A 22,840-nucleotide genomic window follows, 5' to 3' on the forward strand; every position below is an offset into this window, starting at 1 on the left:
AAACAGTAACCAGCACCGCTAGGGCAAGTAAAATGGTCTCAGTGATGTGTTCTCTCGTTTGTCTGGAAGAAGGTAGTAAGCTAGCCAACTTTAGCCAGCTAGCTTGGGCTGCCGTTGTGAGGTCAGAAAGCTCCATACATCCCTACTTCTCAGCCAGAGCATCCGGTGTGCACTGCGAATGCTCCGAGAGCATAACGCTCCAAATTTACGAACGGCTCAGTGAGCACTCTGACACAGTCGAGGCAATTTACGAGCGTACCCTTAATAGGATATCTATGGTAACAACCATGGACATCCTATTAAATTACTGGAGGGGCTATGTCATAAACCCTCAAAGTTCCAGAATGAGGTAAAAATGCCAGCTATAATGATCAGATACAAACAATTGCCATTCATTAGAATTTTTTGTAAAAAAAAATGTAACCTTTATTTAACCAGGCAAGTCAGTTAAGAACAAATTCTTATTTTCAATGACGGCCTAGGAACAGTGGGTTAACTGCCTGTTCAGGGGCAGAACGACAGATTTGTACCTTGTCAGCTCGGGGGTTTGAACTTGCAACCTTCCGGTTACTAGTCCAACGCTCTAACCACTAGGTTACCCTGCCGCCCCAGAATGAATGGCAGTAGAGGCATAATGCTAATTTTACTTATGCAGGGAATTAAACGTAAGACGTGATATATTAGAAATTGTGTGTAGTATTGTCAAAGAAAAATATTGTCCTTTATAAATAGTTTATGAAGGTTTTAAAATGTTATGTATAAATATCCTCTAAAATATGTCAACGGACCATAAATGTCAAAATGTTGATTTTCTTGGGAAGCGGCGTTCCACAGAGTGCTTTTTTTATGATACAATATCTGTACTTGTTGAATTTGCAACTTCTCTAAGCCCTATCAACTGATCTCAGCCAGTCTATGGCAGTGGATTGGAATGTTGGCATATTTGCAGTTAATTTGTGCAATCATTCCACAAACTGTCAGTCTAGCTAACAAAACCATACAGTGTAGGAAAATTCTTAAGTCATTATTTTACATTATCTTATCACAGCACCATTGTCTCACGTCAGATGGTCTCACTCCTACGTCACGCTTGTCCCTCAGCTGATATGTCTGAACTCATCTCAAAATGTTTGGATTTTACCGCCTAACGCTAGTTCCTAATTCAGAAAATCACTTGGCTCTCGGTAGCAATGAAGCACTGGCTACTACGGCAAACCATGCTCAATCAGTTTAGCCAACTTGCTCCAGCCAGCAGCCTCGTGCAAGCTTGTTTGGATGGCCATACTGCAGCTAGTTTGCCAGCTTGCTGATAAAGTTATACGGCACTAAAATTATGGGACTGTTCTCAGAAATCGACAGCTGGCACTGTGCCTCGCTAGTTTGTAACATTTGGCCAATGTGATGACATTGCAGAGAGCAGTCAGTTGTGCTGTACAACTCTAATCACACTAATCATAGCAGAACAGATGTCATGACAACTAATTTGTGCATTAGCTAGAACTTCACTGCGCTAGCTAGAGGGAGTATTCAGCATTGAGTGTGTGAACTGGTGGTGTTAGCATCCTTGCCTTTCATTTCATATGGATTGATTTGAGACTGGTTCTGCCAGCAAGCAGAAATGAGCTAGCAAATTTTTGTGCACATTTTCGAGTTTCATAAATACTGATCCTACCACCACAAAGTACCTTAGCTAGATGTAGAATTAGGTAGTGCAAACTTCTTCGGGGGGAAAGTATATTAGTTACAGGTTTGTTGGTAAGATTACCTCTCTTTTGAGGATGAAAGGGGGTTCAGTGAACAATGTCACCTTGGTAATACAACCACCGTAGTAACATTTTTGAATGTTAGTACAGCATATTGTAGCCAAACTTCCTTTTAACCATCCGATGCGTGTTTGCTAGTTAGCGCAATGCCCGTCTGCACTGATATCTGACATGAGACAATGATCACAGCACTGGCAAACCATGATTGACAAATGGCTGACATTTTTATCTCATAATAAGAAGATTCTTGTCTATTCTAGTGATCTAATTCTATGGTCACAACGCCCTGTCCATTAGAGGAGCGTCCAATCAGGAGCCGTTTGACAAAGGCTTTGAACAGACACAGTCCCTATGACTACTCTGCCAGGTGAAATGGGTGCCTCACTATGCGTTTGTTTTCTCAAACCAAAATGCCGACAGACGAGGAGAACCAAGCCATCCGTTCTTAGTCTCCTCCCGTCTGCCTGCATTAACGGGGTGTTTATTTATTGGTTTCATTTTATTAGATCAGACATTGACGGAGCACTTTTCTTCGCTATTTGGCGACCTGAGATTGATTGCATGTTTTTCTTAGTGCATTGTCACGCCTTGCTCGCACTTATTAACATACCACTCACACACGTTCCCAAGACGGTGTCTATTTTTTTTACATAGTGTGCTTTCTAATGCTTTCCTTTTCAGCATGCTTTCCCCTCCAATTATATCGGCCACTCCTTGTCTCTCATGGTATTAGAAATCATTTGGTATCGCGAGTGTGAATTAATTGGTTATTACATTCAGAGCCCCATCTTAAACATCTTCAGTTTGATAGGTGTGATGTAGCTAACTGTTTCAACAATGCAGGACTTAAGCAGTGCTACATTTTCCTGCCATTCCTTTAAACCACACGTGTTATGGTAATATTCTATCAGTGGGTTGGTGTTTTTAGAATTGTAGTAGAACGTCTTAGTCAATTATGTTTTATTCTATTTAATGTCATAATGATCTAATAATCTATCTGTTCTAGAATCTATTAATGTCTTAGTGTTTTGCTCACCATGGACGTGGTGGTGGTGCTTGGACAGTCAAGTGAATAGCTAAACAATGTGAATAGCTAAATGAAGACATTAATCAAGGAATTAATTAACTGGCCAGTTAGAGCTGTTGAAATAATTATCCTCTTTCTATTTTATGACAGCATCACTCCCACAGGTAATTAGAATAGATAATTGGCTATGTAGGTTTGGAGAATCAAACATGACCTTTCGAAGTAGTGCATACCTTTTTAATACAAAATAATTTGTTGACCTAAGTAGAAATATCAAGGTATTTATGGCCTCAACAAATTATGTATGATACAGTAATATGTGATTGTGTGAGGCAGACTACTATAAATACCCAATGAATTCAAGCCGCGTCTCCTCCAGTAGATGCCATCAGTAATATGGCCTTACTGCCTTGCTCCTGTGACCATTGGAGAGCATCTTATGACTCTCCCCATCCATCCCCACATCACCACTCTGAGCATGGTGTCTGTAGGTTAAGGCTTTCCTTCTCACTCCTTCCTTTCCTAGGTTCTGAGTCTTCGGGTAGTGTAGGGTCCTCCACGGGTTCGCTCTCTCGCTCCCAGCCAACCCACCCTGTCCCGGCTCTAACCAAGGCTGGCTACCCCCACAACCACTCTGCGCTTCCCTGCCCAGCGGCCTACCCAGCTGTCTGCGCTAGTAGTACTGTGGTCTATGAGGCGGGAGGCAGGAGCGCGGCACCGCCAGCGAACACAGCTAACACTAGCTACTATTTGCTTCCTCTGGAAGCCACAGGGATACCGCCAGGGAGTGTCCTGGTCAACCCACACACAGGTTGGTAACTGAACCCTACCTACCAGGTTTAGTTAAAGTACAGGGGCTTGCTATGGGGGATGCAAAATGTGTCTTATGTTTTGTATCCTGTCATTGGGTTTCTTTCACAAACTGATAACTTCTCTTTCAAACTAACATGACTCACACAACTTGCTGCTTATTCCCCCACTGCTTTCTTCTTGTGGTGTTGAGGGAGGGGGAGAGAGGGAACTATAGCTTCTGATGGTGTTGTGTGTTGTCTTCTTGCAAGCAGCAAAGTGTTGGAACACCACAGTAGAACACCAGGCGTCCTTCACTCATTATTTCTGATGTATTTGAGTTGTGATGCTGCTGAGTCTTTTGGGGGAGGTGATAATTACAAGTTGCTTTAACTGCCCTTTAAAAAGTAAACCCAACCGACAGATTGCGCATCGCTTTCCCTCAAATTATTCAGAATTGACACAGGAGTCACTGTCTAATGACGCGGCTTGCATGCAAATGAGAATCTGTGTCTCTGCCTCCCACAAATGAGGAGGGAACGGAAGCACTTTGAAAAACGATGGCTGTCTCGCAAGATCAATATACCCTGACTTTGGTCAAAACAAATTCCCCAAAGTGTTGCTGAGACACGGGATAATGAAGCCACACTGTACAGTGTTATTGGATATAGAGATAATGGATAGTGGGCGAGTCGAAGCTTTGATGTATAATGTATTCCTCTTCACTCCGCTGGTTCAATGGCCATCCGAGAGAATGTTGCTTCTTAAATATGCATGGGACTGGCTGATAAGCCCGGGTATATGGCGCTGGCACTAATATGTTTTTCGAGAGCCAGCCAGGGCTGTGCAATTGCTTATTGACCTTTTCCTAAGGAGTTGGAAAATGGGGAATTCTTGTGTAGAACCCAGAGAATTAATTTTAGCCACCTGATAGTTAACTCAAGAGGAGTTATTTTCAGGGTCATCGGACGGTCATTTGGGCATTTGAACGTGGGGAAAAAATAGAGCGAACCCACCCTCAACAAGTCGTCCAGGTCCTGAGGCAGTGAAGCATCCCCAAACCGTCACACTACCACCACTATGCTTGACTGTTGGTATGAGGTTCTTACTGTGGAATGCATTGTTTGGTTTTCACTAGGTCGTCCAAAAAGGTATACTTTTGACTCATCTGTCTATAGAACGTTCTTCCAAGAGTCTTGATGATCATCCAGGTGCTTCCGGAACGAGATGGATCCCATTTTATGTCTGCCGAAAACAAAACACTGTATTCCACAGTAATAACCTCATACCAACGCTGAAGCGTGGTGGTTTGGGGATGTTTTGCTGCCTCAGGACCCGGACAACTTGCCTTAATAGAAGGAACCATGAATTATGCTCTGTATCAGAGAATTCTACAGGAGAATGTCAGGCCATCTGTCTGTGAGCTGAAGCTCAGCTGAGTCATGCAGCAAGACGATCCAAAACACACAATCAAGTCGACATGAAAATGGTCAACAAATTTGAAGTTTTGAAATGGTCTTGTCAAAGTCCAGACCTAATCCCAATTGAGATGTTGTGGCAGGACTTAAAACAAGCAGTTCATGCTTGAAAACCCCAAAATGTCGCTTAGTTAAACCAGTTCTGCATGGAAGAGTGGGCCGAAATTTATCCACAGCAACGTGAGAGATTGATCAACAACTACAGGAAGCATTTGGTTGCAGTCATTGCAGCTAAGTGGCACAACCAGTTATTGAGTGTAAGGGGGCAATTCATTTTTCACACAGGGGAATTGGGTGATGCATAACTTTGTTAATTAAATTTAAAAAATGTTATTTGTAAAGGTTCAGGTTCCCTTTTATCTAATATCAATATCATCTAATATCAAAAATAGAAAAAAATCAGAAAGGGGACAAATACATTTCCATTGTATGTGTAACGTGTCTGTGTGAACCCTTGTCCCTATGGTAATGTCTATAACCAACCGGTGCTTCAGTAGACGTGTGTAGAATACAAATGTAAAGGAAAACCCAGCCTGATGTGATGAAGTCACACACTGGAACCGGGTGTCTCTGGATTGCTCCGTGGCACTAACCTCTTTTCTGCACAAAAAAAATACCTTCTTAAACCGATATTCGGCTTTCTGAGCCAGCCTATTTCAGTGAACCACAGAGAAATGCATTTGATGCTTTCATCAAGTAGCGGCTCAGGGAAATTCACTGGAGCACAAGGCATTTTTTCACCAGAGATTTTGAAATAAGCACTTGGATAAAATGATGTGTCATATTCTCCACATAAAGTGCCTCCTCCACACAACATTCTTAGTATTTTTTTTCCTGCTCATGCAAAGGGCAACATTTATTATAAATATTTACTCACTTGGCTGTGTGAATTCATAAATAGGCTATGTAAATGAAGCCCTCTGGATACTCTGCTGTCTTCAGCTGCTGTAAGGATAATGATAGCCATTACATTTCTGGATACCTAGCAATTTGGCAAACTGTATGAAAGCGTTGAAGTGATCTATTTAATGTTGATAATGGGGCCAGTGTCGATAGTGATGATGATAATGTTGAAAATATTCATTATTATTATTGATGTGATTTATAGAGATGGAAAGTGTTGCTCGATAGTGTTGACGATAATGCTGAAAATAATGATTGTGTTTTATAGAGATGCTAGTTTTGGTGGTTTTCCAGTGTGTTTTCAGCCCTGCCCTTCTCTCTCGCTGCAGGACAGCCGTTTGTGAACCCGGATGGAAGTGCTGTGGTGTACAACCCCAACCACAGCATGGCTCCTCAGCATCATAATCAGCAGGGCAGGACCCTGCAGCCCATGCCCACTCCTCCGCACTTGCCTGGCCAGCACCAGCCCACCAATCACAACCACGTTCTCGCACAGGTTCGCTAACACCCTTCAGCAGGCCATTGAATTTGAATTTAAATTAAATAGAACCCCCTAGGAGTAAATGTATATGTCACAGGCTTACTCATAACATCTACTATACTTCACATTACAAACACAGTGCTTGTACAGTCTGAGAGGGCAGGGGAAAGTAGGAAGGGAACTGATGCACATGCTCAGTTATTACACAGACATCCTAAGCCACCCTGAAGATTGACATGGCCCCCAATTCAAAACATTACCATGACAGCTCATGGGGGTGGTTGTCATGCGTACGGTGTTATTCGTTGAGGAAACTTTGCAACCTTTCTCCTTAGTTGTCACCCCTGTCAGAGGAAATGAATTGAGTTCAGAGTGTCAGCTAAACCCTGTGACCACTGGTGCAGCACACAGCCCAAACGGTAATCATTAGCGTTTTATACAGGCCCCGAGTGGTAGGAATAGCGATCTCTAATAGCAAGATCCTCAACACAACCTGTCATGGAGAGCCCCTTTAAAAATAAAAAAACAGCCGGAAGGCTTGACATTCATTAGTGAAAATGGAAGGGCAGGAATTTAACTTGACCTCTGATAGTGTGGGTGCACTACCCAGGGGTCGGGCAAGGATGCCCCCCCCCCCCCCCCCCCCATTGTGAAGAAGCAACGCCTCTTCCTAATAAAGACATCATTCCAAACCGGGGGTGCGGGGGCTGATGAAAGGATATTTATTTTTGAACAAAGAGCTGTCCCATTGCTTTAATATCAATAGATTTTCACTAGTCGGCCTTGGTAGAGGATGGAGGATATCCATGGTCATCTATTGACTGAGGTTAATTAACTTCATTACTGTTGGATTCCCCCATGTGTAGTTGGATTCCCCCCTGATCTAGCGCTGATTCACTCCGTTAACTAATATATACTGTTTCTCTATTGTTTGAGATGATACTTTCTCCGCTTGTGACGTTTGCAATCTCTGCCTAATGTCTGACTAAACCCAATGCCCTCTACCTCTTCTCTACTTCTCTTCTCTACCTCTGCTTCTCTCATCTACCTCTTCTTCTCCTCTACTGTTTTTCCTCACCTCTGTCTGTTCTGTCCCTTCCTCAGCCGGTCCGGCCCCTCCAGCCCTCTGCTCAGCCTGTCCACTACTCGTCTGTCTCTTACCCATCTCAGCTCCTCTCCGTCTCCCCTGACCAACTATACACTGTGGTACTTTACTCTTCTTCCCCCCCCCCCCCACCAGTCTTTTTGTCATTCTATGCCATCTTCCCTCTTCGGGCTAGGGTAAAACACACAGCTGTGGATAAAACTTTTGCAAATGAGTAGTGAACTTATGCTACTGAAAGAATACACACAGGGATGGAATTGAGAAAAGTTCCTGAATCCACGTGGGTTATTGAAATATGATTGAGATCCACACTCCAGTCCAGTTGGTAGCGGTAATGCACCTTAGTTGGTTGCCAACTGCCATGTAAAGTCCACAGAAAACGATGAGAGATTAACCAAAGAAAACAAACTTTTTAAAAAACAGCTACGTTTCCTCTTTTATCTGTGGATTAATTGTCGGAGTAGAGAACACACCATTTTTTGGTGAATCGAAAGGGGTCAAAGTTCCAGCAACAAAAAAGGACCTGAAAAAGCATTTCAGGTCAAATAATAATCCTATGTTTATTTTCCAGGACAACTTAGCTAGCATCCGCAAGATAGTTAAATGTCCATGAATGTTTCATGTGTGTTTCCACCTGTCCATAAATTAATATAATTAGTTGGTTTGATCATTTTTTTGCATCTGGTGGTGATGGACAAAATCTCTCACGTGGACCGACGTACGGAGGCGTTTGGTCAGCATGCTAATTAGACTTCATTAATATGCCAATTAATGAGGAATTGAATCAGTTTAACTTTCATGTTTGTTTGCTACCCCACTCCCTCCATTGACGCAAATCATGTGTTCTACTGACCTCTTTCCTGACGTCCCTCTACGAATAAACATCCCTTAATGACTAATTACATAAATTTTTACCGTCTAATCTGAATATGATATTCTATAAATAGCCATGCTTAAAGTTCCTAACCACTCAACCATCTGCTGCCTAGTAAACCACACCACACTTAAACTGGAGTCATCCTGACTTGCTTAATGTTTTAGGGCCTTCAGGTTTGTTCTTTGCATGGGTGGCTGTATCCAGTTGTATTGCTGTAGGCTAGTACAGTAGTTCAAAGTTCAGTGACTACACTAGGAGCCAGCAGTATAAAAGTATTTGGGGTTTCAGAAAAGTGCCATATAAAAGTGCTATGTATTATTTATTACATACAAGGTCCTGTAGTAGTTCAACTAGAGCCACGACCGAACTGTTAATAATAAATATATCATCTATGCATGTAACACGTTTCTGTGTGTTCCATCCCACAGCAAGAGAACCTGGGAGCCCAGTTCAGCCACATGAGTCTGTCCCGGCAGGCCTCTGGAGAGGGCCCCTCCTCCGTGGTGCTCCAGGCCCCCCCGCAGCAGCAGGGCTTCATGGTGCCCCCCCCAGGCCAGCCTGTCCCTGCCCCCCAGGCCTACAACACCCCCGCCCCTCCGCCTGTCAACCAGCCACTCATGCAGCAACAAGGTTACATGCAGCAGGTAGGTTACTGTACATCTGACCCTTACCTGGTTTATTCCTATTAGGTTATACAATGTACTCTGTTTTATTAGTACTATCATACGTTTTTTCCATCTGACTGTCTTGATCAATGCTTGGCCGGTCTCTTTATTCCTTCGACTACATGATTTGAAAAGTTTCATAATTAGTATCTGAGTGATACATGTACAGTACATTTGTTCATAGATACTTTCTCTCTACTTAAAATAACATTTATATTGGACTTGTTAACTAAGCCACTGCAGCTGAGGGACTGTACTCTAGGTTCAGAGACCTCCGAGAGCTGCATATCAGTAGTGGTGTTAATGGCATCTCATTTTAGACTGCTTCATCTCTGCCTACAGATGCCAGTGTGTTACTGTGGGCCAGGCCAGTACCCCCTGTCTAACCAGGGGTACAGGCCTGTGGGCACAGTGCAGTATAGTGCCCTGCAGAGCCAGCCAATGCCCCCGCCCACACAACAGACAGGTAAATATCTAACACAGGCTGAACCAGTAACTCAACCATTCATCTCAGCTGCCTAGTTCCTCTATTAAAAACAGGTGTCACATCAGGTGTGGTTTTTTTTTTCTCTCGCTGGCGTAATATCTGGAATATCATCAGTGGAGTGGTGTGCTTGACATTTATTTACATGGGGGGTTAAACCCATGTCTTTCTCCCTGTGTGATATGTTTTTTACATGTTCAATCTTACTGCGGGGTGGGCATGGTTGTTACCGCTCTCTTCACACTCTTTATTTTCTATTGAGCTAAGCACTTTGTTGTCTCTGGTTATCTGCTCTTATGGCAGGTACACAATAGGCTCATCTCAATAAACTGTGGCAGGGAAAGTAGACGGTGCCCCTGGGGCAGAGGAGCATTGCGAAAATCTGACTCCTGTGTTAGAATGCTTTTTCTCTGCAGGCTTGGCCATTGTGTTGCCCTTGGCCTTTTAGCCCACACAATAACCATTTCCAATCAAATACACCGTTAGCATTGTCTCCCTCGTCTCCACTGCGTATCGCTGAAGCATCATTCATTGGCCTGTCTAGAGAAACAGATGCTCCGCTGCACCATTTGAAATACAAAAGTCAATCGGATCTCTTAAAGGGAATGGGGAATTTTGTTTTAATTACCTGGCAGCCTTTGTACATGCATCAGTCATGCAGATTGGCAGTGGAGAACAGGATGGGGATTTGATCTAGAGTTCCAGCAGCAAAATGTCAGGACCCACAGGCGTATAAACATTGTTACATTCTAAGTCAGGTGTTTGAGGGGTTTCTTACCTGGATATCAGCCCTCCAGGTGTGGGTAAGAACCAAAGGGCCTATCCTGGATATGGGTGGAAGTTGACCGTCCACAGAAGAACCAAAGGTCCTGGATACGGGGCCGGGGCGCTGTCTGAGAGGCCTATAATTCTCACAGTGAACCGGTCTCTTTTCCAGCACCTCACTTTCACCTCTTCAGACAGAACTGTTAGCCAACATCCCTCCACAGCTAAGCACTCAATCAAACTGCTGTAAAAGTCAGCCATTTTAAAGCCTTCTGTCTACTGGGTGTACTTGAGGATTGACCATCAACCATCCATCAACCAACCAACCAACTATCTGACTTGACTGAGACATTTCATTTATCTCTCCATGAATATTTGTGAAGGTCTGGGGTATTTTTTTGTTTTTATGCTTGATGTTCCTGCCAAAAGAGAGTCTTCATTTTGCTTTTTACTTCAACATCAGACGTCAACTTTTTTGTGCTCCACTTGCACAATTATACAAAACATTCACATATTCTGACGACATTTTGAATGAGGTATTATTCTGATTATTGTTAGCTATAAATGTCTTGTGCAAAAGTCTCAACTGCAATTCATATCATTCTGAAGATAGATTTAATTATAGATTCATAATGTGTGCAATTATCGTAGTCATAAAATATCAGCAGAATTCTCTGCTATCAAATGTCAAACTTTTATATGTTTTCTGTAGAAATGTACTGTACTTCTCCAGATATGGGCAAATAAAGCCTAAGGAAACAATGTTTTTTTTTTTTTTATGAAAAGGAGGATGAGAAATGTGGTAGATCTGAATTGAAGGACACCATTACACACTGAACTCCTCCTTTCCCCCGGCGGCTGAGAAAGCCTAGTCCTATTCCCTTATTCTTGTAAAAATAGATGAAGCTTTTGAATGTGAGAAAGGCAGCAGAAGCCCCAGTATATCTGGTGTAATAAGGAGAAGGTTGGCATGCCTGTTTCATCTTATCTCCTAAAGCTGCCTGACAGTCAGTGGCTCCTTTTTAACCAGGCAGGCAAGACAGTCTGCCAGCAGCAATTCAAGCTTTTTGAGTCCTGAGGTCCAGTGTCTGTGTGGTATGATGAAGCAAAGCATCTCCCTTGTATTCTCCTTCCTCTCCTCTCTTTTCTCTCTTCCATCCTCTGCCCAGTCAGCTGAAGCACAGAGTGTTTAATATTATATTCGCTTCATGCTCGGTTTGTAAGTGGAGGTGAGAGAATGGTACTAAAAATAGCAACCAGCCTCTCTTGTTGCCTGCCTCTCCTCTCACCGGGAGCATCCATTCCTTGTGTCCCACTTCTCTTCTCATCTGGGCTAAATTGATTGCTGTCGCTCTGGCCAAAAGCCAGGAGAAATTGAAAATTGCCCAGACAGCCCTCTCCTCCCTTAACTCCCTCCCTTCTCGTTTTTTACCTCCTGCTGTTTTCTCCCCTCCACCACCCCCCTTCTACTCAGGGCGCCTGCTTAAGAGGGGCTTTCAATAACATTCTCCACTATAAGCACTCTCTGGTAACCTTGATGCTGATGTATTTTACCCAGCGAAAGAAAAAGCTTTTTAAATGTAATTTTCCTAACACCTTCTATTGAAAAGTTTTTTACATTTTTTTTTATCTCGTCTCCCATAATCTTACCAGTGGAGGAGAAATCCTATTGAAACGACTTTGGCACTGAAAGGTTGTTTATTTACTGAGCCATTTTAATGTTGACTACCCTGAATCATTGATCGCTTCCAATGGAATAAGCACACAGCCTGTTCTGTGGCAGTGTTTTTCATTTTTGTTGAAAAAAAATATTATAATATTCTTACAAAGCATACAAACAACATGCAGACACAAACATCCACAACACCACCCCTGCCCACACCCACCTGTTCACACCTGCACAACACCACCCCTGCCCACACCCACCTGTTCACACCTGCACAACACCACCCCTGCCCACACCCACCTGTTCACACCTGCACAACACCACCCCTGCCCACACCCACCTGTTCACACCTGTTCACACCACCCCTGCCCAGACCCACCTGTTCACACCACCCCTGCCCAGACCCAACTGCCCAGACCCACCTGTTCACACCCCCGTCTCTAGGGGTGATGTATCATTCTCTACCACATGGCCTCAAACTCCACCATTTTGTTTCTCTTCGTCGCCCATGCACTTACAACATTTTACATAATAAAGCATTTGACTTCCATTGTGTTAACGATGGAGGATTGGTTGATTTCCAGTTAAGTATGTTTTTGTCAAGATGATTGACGAGAAAGGATCGTCCAATCCATCGGGTATCTCGCTGCACCCTCACACATGTCATGTCTTGAAATATGCAGACAGATTGATTAATAGTAAATTTACTTTATAATACTTCTGCCAACTTTCTAGCTCCGCCCATAACTTTTGGACTTTATAGCCTTCCCAGAAGAAGGCTATAGAGTCATTGTTAATTTTACACCTAACACTTGACTCTGCCGTTGTGCTGTCGAAATTTGTGAATTTTGTCTCTTGTGTAATAAATTCTATACATTAGTTTATGCTGGATTGTGTACATTTTCACTAACTGTAATTGCGTTAGTTATGTTCCAACATTCCCTTCATCGTGTGCCAATATCAGTTATTTTTAAGTCTTAGTTCCACTGGTTAATCTATCCAACTGAGATTGCCCGTTGGATAGATTGCCCGTTGGATAGATTGCCCGTTGGATAGATTGCCCGTTGGATAGATTGCCCGTTGGATAGATTGCCCGTTGGATAGATTGCCCGTTGGATAGATTGCCCGTTGGATAGGCTCTCTGCAAGGGTTTGTATATCTTACCCATCAAATGAACATCCTTTTCTGACTCAACTAGGATTACCTCAAGATTACTCTGATATCCAAAATAACATAAATTGAAATTTCTTGATATGGAACTTTTAAGTTGAATGTATTTGAAAATATCTACATTGGTCAGTCCAAAATTGCTTTTGAATTCTGTCATGGAAATACATTTATTAATAAATAAATGTCATAAATAAATGTAATTTACGGTTTCTATACCTTTTTTAGTTTTCCCTGTGATCCAATTTATCAGGGAATTCTGAACGTTTTTAATTTCCATACAAGTGCTGAATTCTAAGAAACAAGACATTTGAATCCACTTTTTTGATTAAATCAACTTCATCTCTCTCTCCCCCATCTCTCGCTCCCATCTCACTTTATCTTGCTCTCTGTTTCTCACTCTCTCGCTCCCCCTCGCTCACTCATTTCTCTCTCGCTCCCCCTCCCTCCCTCTCTATTTCTCCAGGTTACCAAACTGTGATGCTCAATCATCCACAGAGCTATCAGAGTATGATAGTAGTGCCACAGAGTCAAAACCCAGTCAGTGGCCAGCAGAACCCGGTCAGTGGCCAGCAGAACCCGGTCAGTGGCCAGCATAGCAATATGGGACATCAGATGCAAGGCATGATGGTCCAGTATCCCTCTATGTCATCTTATCAGGTGGGTACTCAGCATTTCAACATCTAATAACTCAATGTCACTTTATAATGTAAAAACACTATTAACAATGATGAACATTAAGAAATGTAAAGCATATTTATTTAAACCTTTGTTTAGCCAAGTAGCTTAGTCATTAAGAACCATTCTCTTTTTCCATAAAGTCTTGTGTAACCGTGAATATTTTTTGGCATCCCATGTCATCCATCTGAACTATGGGTCTGTCTTGGCAGGTATCCATGCAGCCCCAAGGCTCCCAGGTTGTACCACAGCAAACGTATCAGCAGCCTATCGTCATCCACAACCAGTCCAACCAGAGGCCCATGCCTGGCTCTGGTGTCCAGGTTTACTACAGTGTCATCACACCCAATCAACAGAGGTAGGACATCACCACACAGTTTTAACATAAAAATACCTATACTTAGTGTAGACCCATTTATAATACCAATACATTGTTGAGTACATATAAATGCATTCCCAGTTGAACAGAACACCATGTGGTAGGACATCGCACAGTTTTAATGTGGACATACTCCGATTATAGACCAATAACATTACTACAGAACATTAATACTGTATCATTCCCAGTTTTACAATAAGCAGTTTTTTAGGTTGAGCTGTGTAAACCCCCCCCCCCCCCCCCTCCTGGGTCGTCTTCTTTAATAGGCCATGTTCAAGATGATTTATAAGGCCAGATATCTACTGAGTCTTAATATAACAGCGCTGGTCCAGTGTGGCGAGCTGCTCTCTACACCATCCTTCATGCCAGCCCTCTGGTCCGCTGTGCAGACGCACATTATTCTTCAGGGTGCCGAGTGGCACGGAGAGCCGAATGTCTGCTGCGGCAGCTGCCTGCCTCTGCTTTGGGCTGACACGTAACCCTGCCTGCCTTCTTTTTGCTTATATTGTTGTAACCCTGCCTGCCTTCTTTTTGCTTATATTGTTATAACCCTGCCTGCCTTCTTTTTGCTTATATTGTTATAAAATCAAAATGGAGGAGAGTGAAAGAGGAGCCTGGAAAGAAGAAACCCCAGTGGCACTCCGCAACCGCAATTCCGTAACGGAGACGCAGTGATTTATGCTGTTTTCCCTTGATTTGTTAGAAAATGAGCCTGTAGAGATTTCTAGCCGATTCCCAGCCTTCACCGGTTTCAGATTGAGGATATTTATGGTTGTTCTAATGCAATACAGGGTTATTGATCTCCTGTGTACACAGTGTTCCACTTCAGTAATTTAGCCCATTTTAAAACCGATGTGCCGAATTCTGATTACATGAATGAATCTGTGCCTCTCTGCTACTCGGCTTTAGTGTGTGTGGTGTTTCTCTCACTGCAGCTCCTCTGTAGAGTTCCTGCCTCCTTCCGGATCAGAGCAGATGCTGTTCCCTCGGCCGTCCTCCCCCTGCAACTCCCAGCAGCCACTCCATCAGACACATCAGTGCTCAGGTACACGCAGAAACACACACACAGACCGACACACTGCAGTGTTCAGGTATACAGCAGAGAGCCAGTCTAAGCCACATTATGCATTATAACCAGGTCTCAACTAGGAAGTAAAAATCACAATTTATAAATAAAGTAGTCTGGCAACCAGCTGGTTATCAGTAGCTGGCTACAAGACTGCTTTATCCCTTTATGTTGGATCCCTGAAAGAGCATATTTTCTCTTTTCAACTGTATAAGTGTGAAATATAAAATGTTGCTCCTAATGAGTGAGTTCTTGAAATGAGCTGCTGTATGGGTTGTCTCTGGAACAAAACCCACAGACGTTAGCTTCGCTGTACCACCTTTTTAAAAAAAAAAAAATAAACCTTTCTCCTACCTCTTTTAGTTCTTTAACACGCTCTCCAATCCAACCGTCACAATGTAGACAGCCCAATCCCCTCTGTTCTGAACAATGGCGTGGAAGAGCCCTAAGAACATTTTAATTAGAGCCCAACTAAACAAAGGCGTCATCAGGAGAAATGACTTGCAACCGAATTCTCCGGCAAATCAAAATGGATTGAATCGATTCTAACGGGTCTTCTTGGAGAGGGGGCGCAGACAGGCAGCATTCTCATCTCCCGATCTTTCCCCCCCCCCCCATCTCCTCGTCCTCCTATTCAGTTAGCTTTGAGGCTTCAAGGTGCTAATTGAAATTACACTCCAAGTCTTAACGATGTAATTATTGAACAGATATGGACTGGTAATTAAGAAGTAATTCCTCTGCTGCTTTGTTCCCAGTTATGGTCATCTTATTTAAAAAAGTCCCTTTATGGGCAATCTAATTCTAATTTGAAACGTTTTAGGAGGCCTTAGTTAATGTGATTTTCCTCTGTGGCGAAGCTCCTTTGATCAGTATAGCCACCGTCGGTCTCCCCGTGTCTCGGTCGGTCTCTCAATTTACAATTGCATTTCAATTTACAATTGCATTTCAATTTAAGGGCTGTATTGGCATGGGAATCATATGTTAACAAGTGAAGTAGATAATGAGCAAAAGTGAAACAAAAAATTAACAGTAAACATTACACTCACAGAAGTTCTTTGTCTCTGTCGCGCTCGCTCTGTCTTGCGCTCTGTCATCTTTTATTTTCTCCTTAAATAACTAATTAGAGGAAAGGGTAATCTTATTTCAAATCCTGAAATTAGATCTCTCTCTCTCTCGCTCTCTCTCTTCAGAACTGAGATGGTTGAAATGTTTTCATTTCATGCCAGGATTACCACGTAAAAAATACATTCCCTTCATTTTAAACCTCTTGTGGCAAATGTACACTTTTTTTTTTCTTCAATGTGGAAATGTGTTTTGGTTATTACTATGGGTCAACTTCCTTTCTGTGTGACCCCCTTTTTATTCACAAAGAAATACAAATAGACTGCTGCGTATTACACCAAGACAGTGCTAGTGATGGATTAAATCCAAGGTTGGTAGTACTATAGAGTCCAGGTTCTCTTTTGTTTGTAGACCTCCCTTTTTATTGTCACAATAAAATAGATGGAAAACAAAATATAAATGGAGGTTTTCATCCTTGAGATGGGGTGGGAATTATGTGGCTGTCAGGATGAGTGTTATAGATGCTCGTTACTTTTATCCCCCAGCAGAAATAATTACAGACAGGCTAAGGGCAGTCAGAAGTCTTCCTCAGCAGAAATAATTAGACCGGCTAAGGGCAGTCAGAAGTCTTCCTCAGCAGAAATAATTACAGACAGGCTAAGGGCAGTCAGAAGTCTTCCTCAGCAGAAATAATTAGACCGGCTAAGGGCAGTCAGAAGTCTTCCTCAGCAGAAATAATTACAGACCAGCTAAGGGCAGTCAGAAGTCTTCCTCAGCAGAAATAATCAGACAGGCTAAGGGCAGTCAGTCTTCCTCAGCAGAAATAATTAGACAGGCTAAGGGCAGTCAGAAGTCTTCCTCAGCAGAAATCATTACAGACAGGCTAAGGGCAGTCAGAAGTCTTCCTCAGCAGAAATAATTAGACAGGCTAAGGGCAGTCAGAAGTCTTCCTCAGCAGAAATAATTAGACCGGCTAAGGGCAGTCAGAAGTCTTCCTCAGCAGAAATAATTAGACAGGCTAAGGGCAGTCAGATGTCTTCCTCAGCAGAAATAATTAGACAGGCTAAGGGCAGTCAGAAGTCTTCTTTTAATAAGGTGCAGGTCCAGAAAGTTCTCAAACCCTTTGTTGGGCAAACGCATTTAATTGGATGTTTGACGGCAAAACATTTGAGATGATGCAATTAAAAGTATTAATGATCTGAGCTGTCTTGGAAAGAAGGTCCCAACTAGGAATAAAATGCATGTCAACAAATATTGTTCAAACATAGAGTTAAATTTCTAATTACATATCAAATAAGTGGAGGTTAACATCCCATGTAATTAGATGACAAAGGATTTTAACGGCAAGTCAGTGAATATGATTTAGTTCATACATAATACACTAATGAAATACAAAACAGTCAAAATGACATACTTATCCTATTAAACGTGATTCATATATTTCTAAAAGGCAAATGTCACACACACACACACACACACACACACACACTGTGATTCTTAAGTGGAACAGGTTCTAGTATCTGAAATGTAAGACTAACTCTTTACACATCTTTCATTGCCCCTGAAGAGATGCATATAAACTCTCATTGAATTTGATGTAATATTGTAATGTCTGTCCTTGTCGCCTCTGTGCCCCTCCTCCAGGTGGTGGAATGGTGATGATGCAGCTGATGTTGTCCCCTGGCCAGCAGCCGAGGCCTCACACGCCCTCGCAGTGGAAACACAGCAAGTACTACAGTCTGGATCACACCAGAGGACAGAAGTCCACAGAGCTCTCAGTCATAGACACCTCACAGGTGAGAGTCCCTTGCTCCGCTCCCCCATACAGCCTAAAGAGAACATGCAAAAATGTTTTCTTCAAATCTGCAAGTATTTCTTCAGTATCACACTCTTGGTGTAAATATAGTAATGGGGTTTGGTGTTGTGGTCTGTAATGTTGTAAGAGAGTAGCCTTGAATGCTTTTATTTTGATTTTGATTTTGAACCAGTGGTTTTCCTGGTGTCGGGTGTGTTCACCCAATAACCCTCCCCTGTCCTCCATCTGTCCATACAGAGCAGTCCCCAGCTGGGCAGTCCCTCTACCTCCCCCGCCCAGTCGCCAACCCCCTCCCACCTGACCAATGTGAAGAGCATCCGTCCTGGCCTCACCCCCGTACCCATGATGCCACAGTTCTCCAGACCCTTCGTGCCAGGGCAAGGTGAGGGAGACACCCAGTGTTCCTTTACCCAGTCCTGGGGAAACTTTAACCAGCCATTTCACATACTTAATCTATTCCAATTATATAGGAATGTGATATTCCAATGGCTTGCTGATTAGTTGAATTAGGTGTGCTAATACTACATTCAAACAAATATGTGGAATGCTGAGGGTCCCTGAGGCTACTCAGCTGCTCCAGCTTTATGGCAAATGGTACGCCCTAAAGAAATGTAGCCCAATTTAGTGTGTCGTCATTTGTGTTTCCCAGGAGATGCTCGGTACCCGTTGCTAGGGCAACCCCTCCAGTACAACCCCCAGAGCCGTCCTCCTCTCCTCCACTTTCCCCCCATGGCCCCCAACCATCAGGTAAGTCTACACAAGCCAGAGGAGGAAATATCTGTGTGGATATCTATGTACCATTTTAGAAATGCTTAGCGACATCTTCTCTTTAGTACCGTGCAAATAAAACAAAAGATCAAAGTCAAACAATGGTCCCCGCTTCTTCTTTTGTTCCTCATTTTCTCTTCCAATATCAAGCATTTGGGATACCTTGAGCTAGAGTCCACAAAGTGCAACAGCAGACTACAAGCTGGTCAACTGAATGTTCTCTCGTCCTCCTTTCTGCTCCCAGGTACCTATGGGAATACGGCACAGCGGTGGAGGAGGCAGAGGGAGGAAGCAGCCGAGGAAAGCTCTGTCTACAGATCTCAGTGTAGGTCAACCAGGTAATGGTAGAGAACACCTCTGTCTGTTAAGAGGACAGAGATGTGGACCTCTAATCAATAAATATCTTACTCTTAGATATATCTTTAAATATAACATTTATCCATGATATTGATATTTGATCTAAAAAAAAAATATATATATATATATATATATATAATTTCCACATGCTTCGTAAACAACAGTGAAACACTTACTTATGGACCCTTCCTAATAATTCAGAAATAAAAAATGTAGAAACAATTATAACACGATGAATAAATCCACAATGACTAACGATAACTTGGCTATGGGGTACTGGTACCAAGTCTGTGCAGGGGTACGAGGTATTTGAGATGGATATGTACATATAGATAGGGGTAAAGTGACTAGGCAACAGGATAGATAATAGACAGTAGCAGCAGTATACTGTAGGTAGGGGTAAAGTGACTAGGCAACAGGATAGATAATAGACAGGAACAGCAGTATACTGTAGGTAGGGGTAAAGTGACTAGGCAACAGGATAGATAATAGACAGTAACAGCAGTATACTGTAGGTAGGGGTAAAGTGACTAGACAACAGGATAGATAATAGACAGTAACAGCAGTATACTGTAGGTAGGGGTAAAGTGACTAGACAACAGGATAGATAATAGACAGTATCAGCATGTGATGAGTCAAAAGAGTTTGTGCAAAGAGGTTAAATGCAGATAGTTCGGGTAGTTATTTAGTAGTCTTATGACAAAGGAAGCATAGGGTTAGTCTGTACTGCTTTAACTAATGAGGTCATAGGCTAAAGGCTGTCTCCAAGTTGGGTCTGATACTTCTCTCTCTCCTCTCTCGGAGGCAGTGAGTGGGCGGGTCCTGGAGGTGACTGAGCTGCCGGAGGGGATCAGCCGGACCGAGGCGGACTCTCTGCTAGGTGAGCTCTCCAGAGTCAGGGCTGTGGTCTGATGGCTCCGAGAGCACCACTACCATCACAGCCGCGTTGTCTGGCAGTCGATGGCTAACGGTGACCACCACCACGCCAAACCCCCACGGTCAAACCCCTGTCAACCCAGCCTCCACCTAATCCCTCCTGGTCACGTTCCCCTCCAGGTACGCTGTGCAGGATGAACCACAACGGCCCCTGATCCTCCATCAGACTTACCACGAGCAGGTGCCATGGCCGAGGTTACGGCCACAGACACTCCCCGAGAGGGCCAGTTCCCAGTAGAGGGCGTTAAGGACCCCTGGCTCGCCTTTTAAACCCTGACCCCTCACCAGCACCGCCACTCACTTCCTGTTGCCATCACTCCCCCCAGCCCCTCCTTTCCCCCTCCCTCTTCACTCACTACGTTGGCTTGATGTAAAGGGTTGTTTTTCCACTTGATTTGTAGAGACTTGGTTGGGGGGGAAATGTGTTGTACTTCGTAATGTTCTTACTAGCGGTTTGACGAAAAAGAACAAAATGTAACTGAACTGACGTGAACGAATATCCAAAAAAACACGATTATTGAAGTTCCAAATATTAATAACCTGTCTGCTCTCTGTTTTGAGAACAGGCCGGAACACATCAAAAGCCTGTATTTCTGTTTTATTTTATTTGTTCATTTGTTTTATAGTTGTTGAAATCTTGAGTCAGGCCCAAAGCTCAGCTCTCTCATTATTACTCACCCAGCCCAGTTGCAGTGTCTGGCCTGGTTCAGTTTAACTCAACCAAAGCTTCCCCACATCCCCAGGGTAGCTGACTATCGGCCAGCCTGCCACCAGCCACTTGCCCCATATTGTGGCCGGTACATGATGAAGTTGCCCTCGGCTACACAATGGGTCTCTAGTTGTGCCTTTCTCTCCAAAGTCTACTGCTTTATTCTCCAAGAAACGCAAAATGAAGTCACCCCCCGTCAGAGTCTATTGTTAAATGAAAAGACCTGCACCTTGTAAATAATTTATATAGTAGCTAAATAATTCAATCAGTTCTCTATTACACAGTGAACGTTCTGTATGTGTGTTGTTCACAGGCAGGCACAGATGAGAGCAACGGGAAAAAAGGCTCGTTTGAAACCCCTGGTTTTTAACTTCATTTAAAATGACACTCCTCCACCGCAACGGCATATTTTAGCAATCATCTGCTTGGATGGCCTCCTCTCTCTCTCTCTCTCTCTCTCTCTCTCTCTCTCTCTCTCTCTCTCTCTCTCTCTCTCTCTCTCTCTCCACCACACTGTCCTCCCTCCTCTTCTACAAGGCCTACAGTGTCAAATCTTTCATTAGGTCTTTTTAAATGATATACTTACTGGGTCACTGGAAGAAACAACAGTTTGCACATTTATACAACTGAATATATAAAAATGATCTATTTTTCCTTTAATTTTTCTCAAAGATAAAAAAACAAATGTGTGGATTCTGAAAGGCTGTTCAATGCCGGTGCAAAGTCATTTTTATTTCATTTTGAAACCAATAAATGTTTACACCAAAATACGTGTGATTTTTCAGATCACAGGAAGTCCTTTGAAATGGATGGGTACTCCGGCTTTCTATCTGTCCAGAATATCCAACCGGCTTTGGGTGTCCTCTCATGATATTTAAACTGACGATTTAAAAACACTAGGTATAGTCCTACCTCAGATGTCAGTGTAAGGCATAGAGAGTGGTTTGTTTTGCTATGGGTGGAAGGTGGGCATGTGGGTTTTATACTTGGTCTTATCTAATTTGGTCTTTGGTTGGTGCTGTTCATCTCAATACAGGTTTTATAGGGTCATTTGTCTGCTACATTAACCTCCCACCAACCTCATCTCTTCCAATGCCTCACAGTTCCCTCTTCCACTGTCATAGTTGCCAGAAACAGTTCAGAATGGATGGCTTCTGCTGTGTTCAAGACAACTGGGGAAATAAGAACCATTTGGACTGAGGGGGGAAAAAAAATTGAACGGTCATCCAACTCAGAAACTTGGGTCTCTTTCTGGAACTCGAACTTTCCAGTTGTCTTGAACACACCATTCATCGTTCTATCTTATCTGTCATGTGAAGTCTGTTTCGTCGTTGCATTAAGGTTCTCCATTCTGATTCTGAGATTATTAACGGATAATTAAAACAACATCTAGAGTACCTAGCTCTGTGTTGCAGCCAAGGTTGGTGAAATGGCGTTTTTATAATTGAAATTTTCTCAGCAATAAATGACCCTTAGGTTGTTTTGTTATGATTATCGTTTACACTGTTTTTTTTCCCTCTTCTTGTATCCCCCCCCCCAATGATTCCTGTCTAGCACACAGGGGTGGTATTTGGCATATTTATGCATTGTCAGGTTTAAAGCAGCAAATTTAATATTTTTCATTCATCTTGCTCTATAATTTATAGACACCGAAGACCATGGAGGGTTGATGGTAAGTACTAAACCAATTGAAAAAAACAAAGTTGTACTCACTATCACCCCCAGTATAATCCTAGACGTGCATAAATCATTGAACGAAAGTTGCCACACAAGGGAGACCCATACAGAAAAGTTAGTTATGGCAATGTGCCTTAAATGTTTTTATACCCCCATTGTGTGTTGCAGCCTGAATTCAAAATTGATTAACTGTTTTTTAATGACAACTGAAAATGTTTTTAG

At 42.9% G+C, this 22,840-nt stretch overlaps 1 protein-coding gene across 6 annotated transcripts in view; it reads left to right on the plus strand.

The window, feature by feature from the left end:
- The window catches only part of LOC139380905 (R3H domain-containing protein 1-like), a 58,913-nt gene extending 37,204 nt beyond the window's left edge, over positions 1 to 21,709 (plus strand). Inside the window, exons 14-27 of one of the 6 annotated variants that reach the window (XM_071124061.1) lie at positions 3,317 to 3,601; positions 6,290 to 6,456; positions 7,546 to 7,647; positions 8,852 to 9,067; positions 9,431 to 9,554; positions 13,637 to 13,830; positions 14,061 to 14,206; positions 15,163 to 15,272; positions 18,000 to 18,151; positions 18,409 to 18,553; positions 18,821 to 18,918; positions 19,184 to 19,277; positions 20,105 to 20,176; positions 20,353 to 21,709. In XM_071124061.1, coding sequence (XP_070980162.1) covers positions 3,317 to 3,601; positions 6,290 to 6,456; positions 7,546 to 7,647; positions 8,852 to 9,067; positions 9,431 to 9,554; positions 13,637 to 13,830; positions 14,061 to 14,206; positions 15,163 to 15,272; positions 18,000 to 18,151; positions 18,409 to 18,553; positions 18,821 to 18,918; positions 19,184 to 19,277; positions 20,105 to 20,176; positions 20,353 to 20,387 — 1,940 coding nt within the window. In that variant the 3' untranslated portion in view covers positions 20,388 to 21,709. Of the gene's footprint in view, positions 1 to 3,316; positions 3,602 to 6,289; positions 6,457 to 7,545; positions 7,648 to 8,851; positions 9,068 to 9,430; positions 9,555 to 13,636; positions 13,831 to 14,060; positions 14,207 to 15,162; positions 15,273 to 17,999; positions 18,152 to 18,408; positions 18,554 to 18,820; positions 18,919 to 19,183; positions 19,278 to 20,100 lie in introns of all 6 variants that reach the window. The other 5 variants (XR_011628478.1, XM_071124062.1, XM_071124063.1 and 2 more) reach the window with 5 other exon arrangements.
- The last annotated feature ends 1,131 nt before the right edge of the window (positions 21,710 to 22,840 follow it).

Source organism: Oncorhynchus clarkii, chromosome 22, assembly GCF_045791955.1.
Source record: "Oncorhynchus clarkii lewisi isolate Uvic-CL-2024 chromosome 22, UVic_Ocla_1.0, whole genome shotgun sequence".
NCBI lineage: Eukaryota > Metazoa > Chordata > Actinopteri > Salmoniformes > Salmonidae > Oncorhynchus > Oncorhynchus clarkii.